General features: G+C 39.8%; 1 protein-coding gene across 1 annotated transcript in view; it reads left to right on the forward strand.

Annotated features, from left to right (window-relative positions):
* Positions 1–679, forward strand: part of LOC119594236 (zygotic gap protein knirps-like) — a 4657-nt gene that overhangs the window by 244 nt on the left and 3734 nt on the right. The window contains exons 2-3 of the mRNA XM_037943306.1: positions 9–91; positions 354–470. Of these exons, the coding sequence (XP_037799234.1) occupies positions 9–91; positions 354–470 (200 nt within the window). The remainder of the gene's footprint in view (positions 1–8; positions 92–353; positions 471–679) is intronic.

A 679-nucleotide genomic window follows, 5' to 3' on the forward strand; every position in this document is an offset into this window, starting at 1 on the left:
CCCTCAAGCACTTCGCAATGAGAGCGTGAAAATACGAAACCACACGGAGCGTAAACCTTTCAAGTCACCCATGTCAAACAATAGAGTTCTGGTGATATTTGGTTGCATAACAAAACAGTTAAAAATGTCCGCCATTTTGTGAGGCGATGTTATGGCCCCGACCGCCTTACCGCAAACATGTAATTATGTGCCATATTATGTACTATAATCAGAGCAATTTGGTTGTTTGTTTATGAATAAGTACAATTAGGTATCGTGTAAGAAGGGAGTTTATTTTGATAGCTTAATGGTGACACGTGGTGTGAAAAAAGGGCGTATATTTTATGAAGTTATAAGTAATATGTTTACAAAAGGACGAGGTAAAGAGTTTCAGCTCGCTCTCAATCCCTTGTTGGGGCTCAGTGTTTATAGTCCACAAGGCCAGGTTGTGGAATCAAGTCCTCCACGTGCTTGCTCGACCCTTCTTCAAGGTGCACGCGATCGTCTTTTGTTTTCTTCTTCCTGTGTTTATTGTTTCGCGTTTCCGTGCCCTGATTGGTGGATCTGTTCTTTGTTGCATTGTTATGATTATCATTTATTCATACCTATATAAAGAATGGCCTTGTTTATCTCTTTACTGCGGGACCTTTTCAAATTTCACAGAAGATTTACACAGATAAATTGTTTGTCTGAATGTGCT

This window comes from Penaeus monodon, chromosome 33 (assembly GCF_015228065.2).
Source record: "Penaeus monodon isolate SGIC_2016 chromosome 33, NSTDA_Pmon_1, whole genome shotgun sequence".
Taxonomy (NCBI): domain Eukaryota; kingdom Metazoa; phylum Arthropoda; class Malacostraca; order Decapoda; family Penaeidae; genus Penaeus; species Penaeus monodon.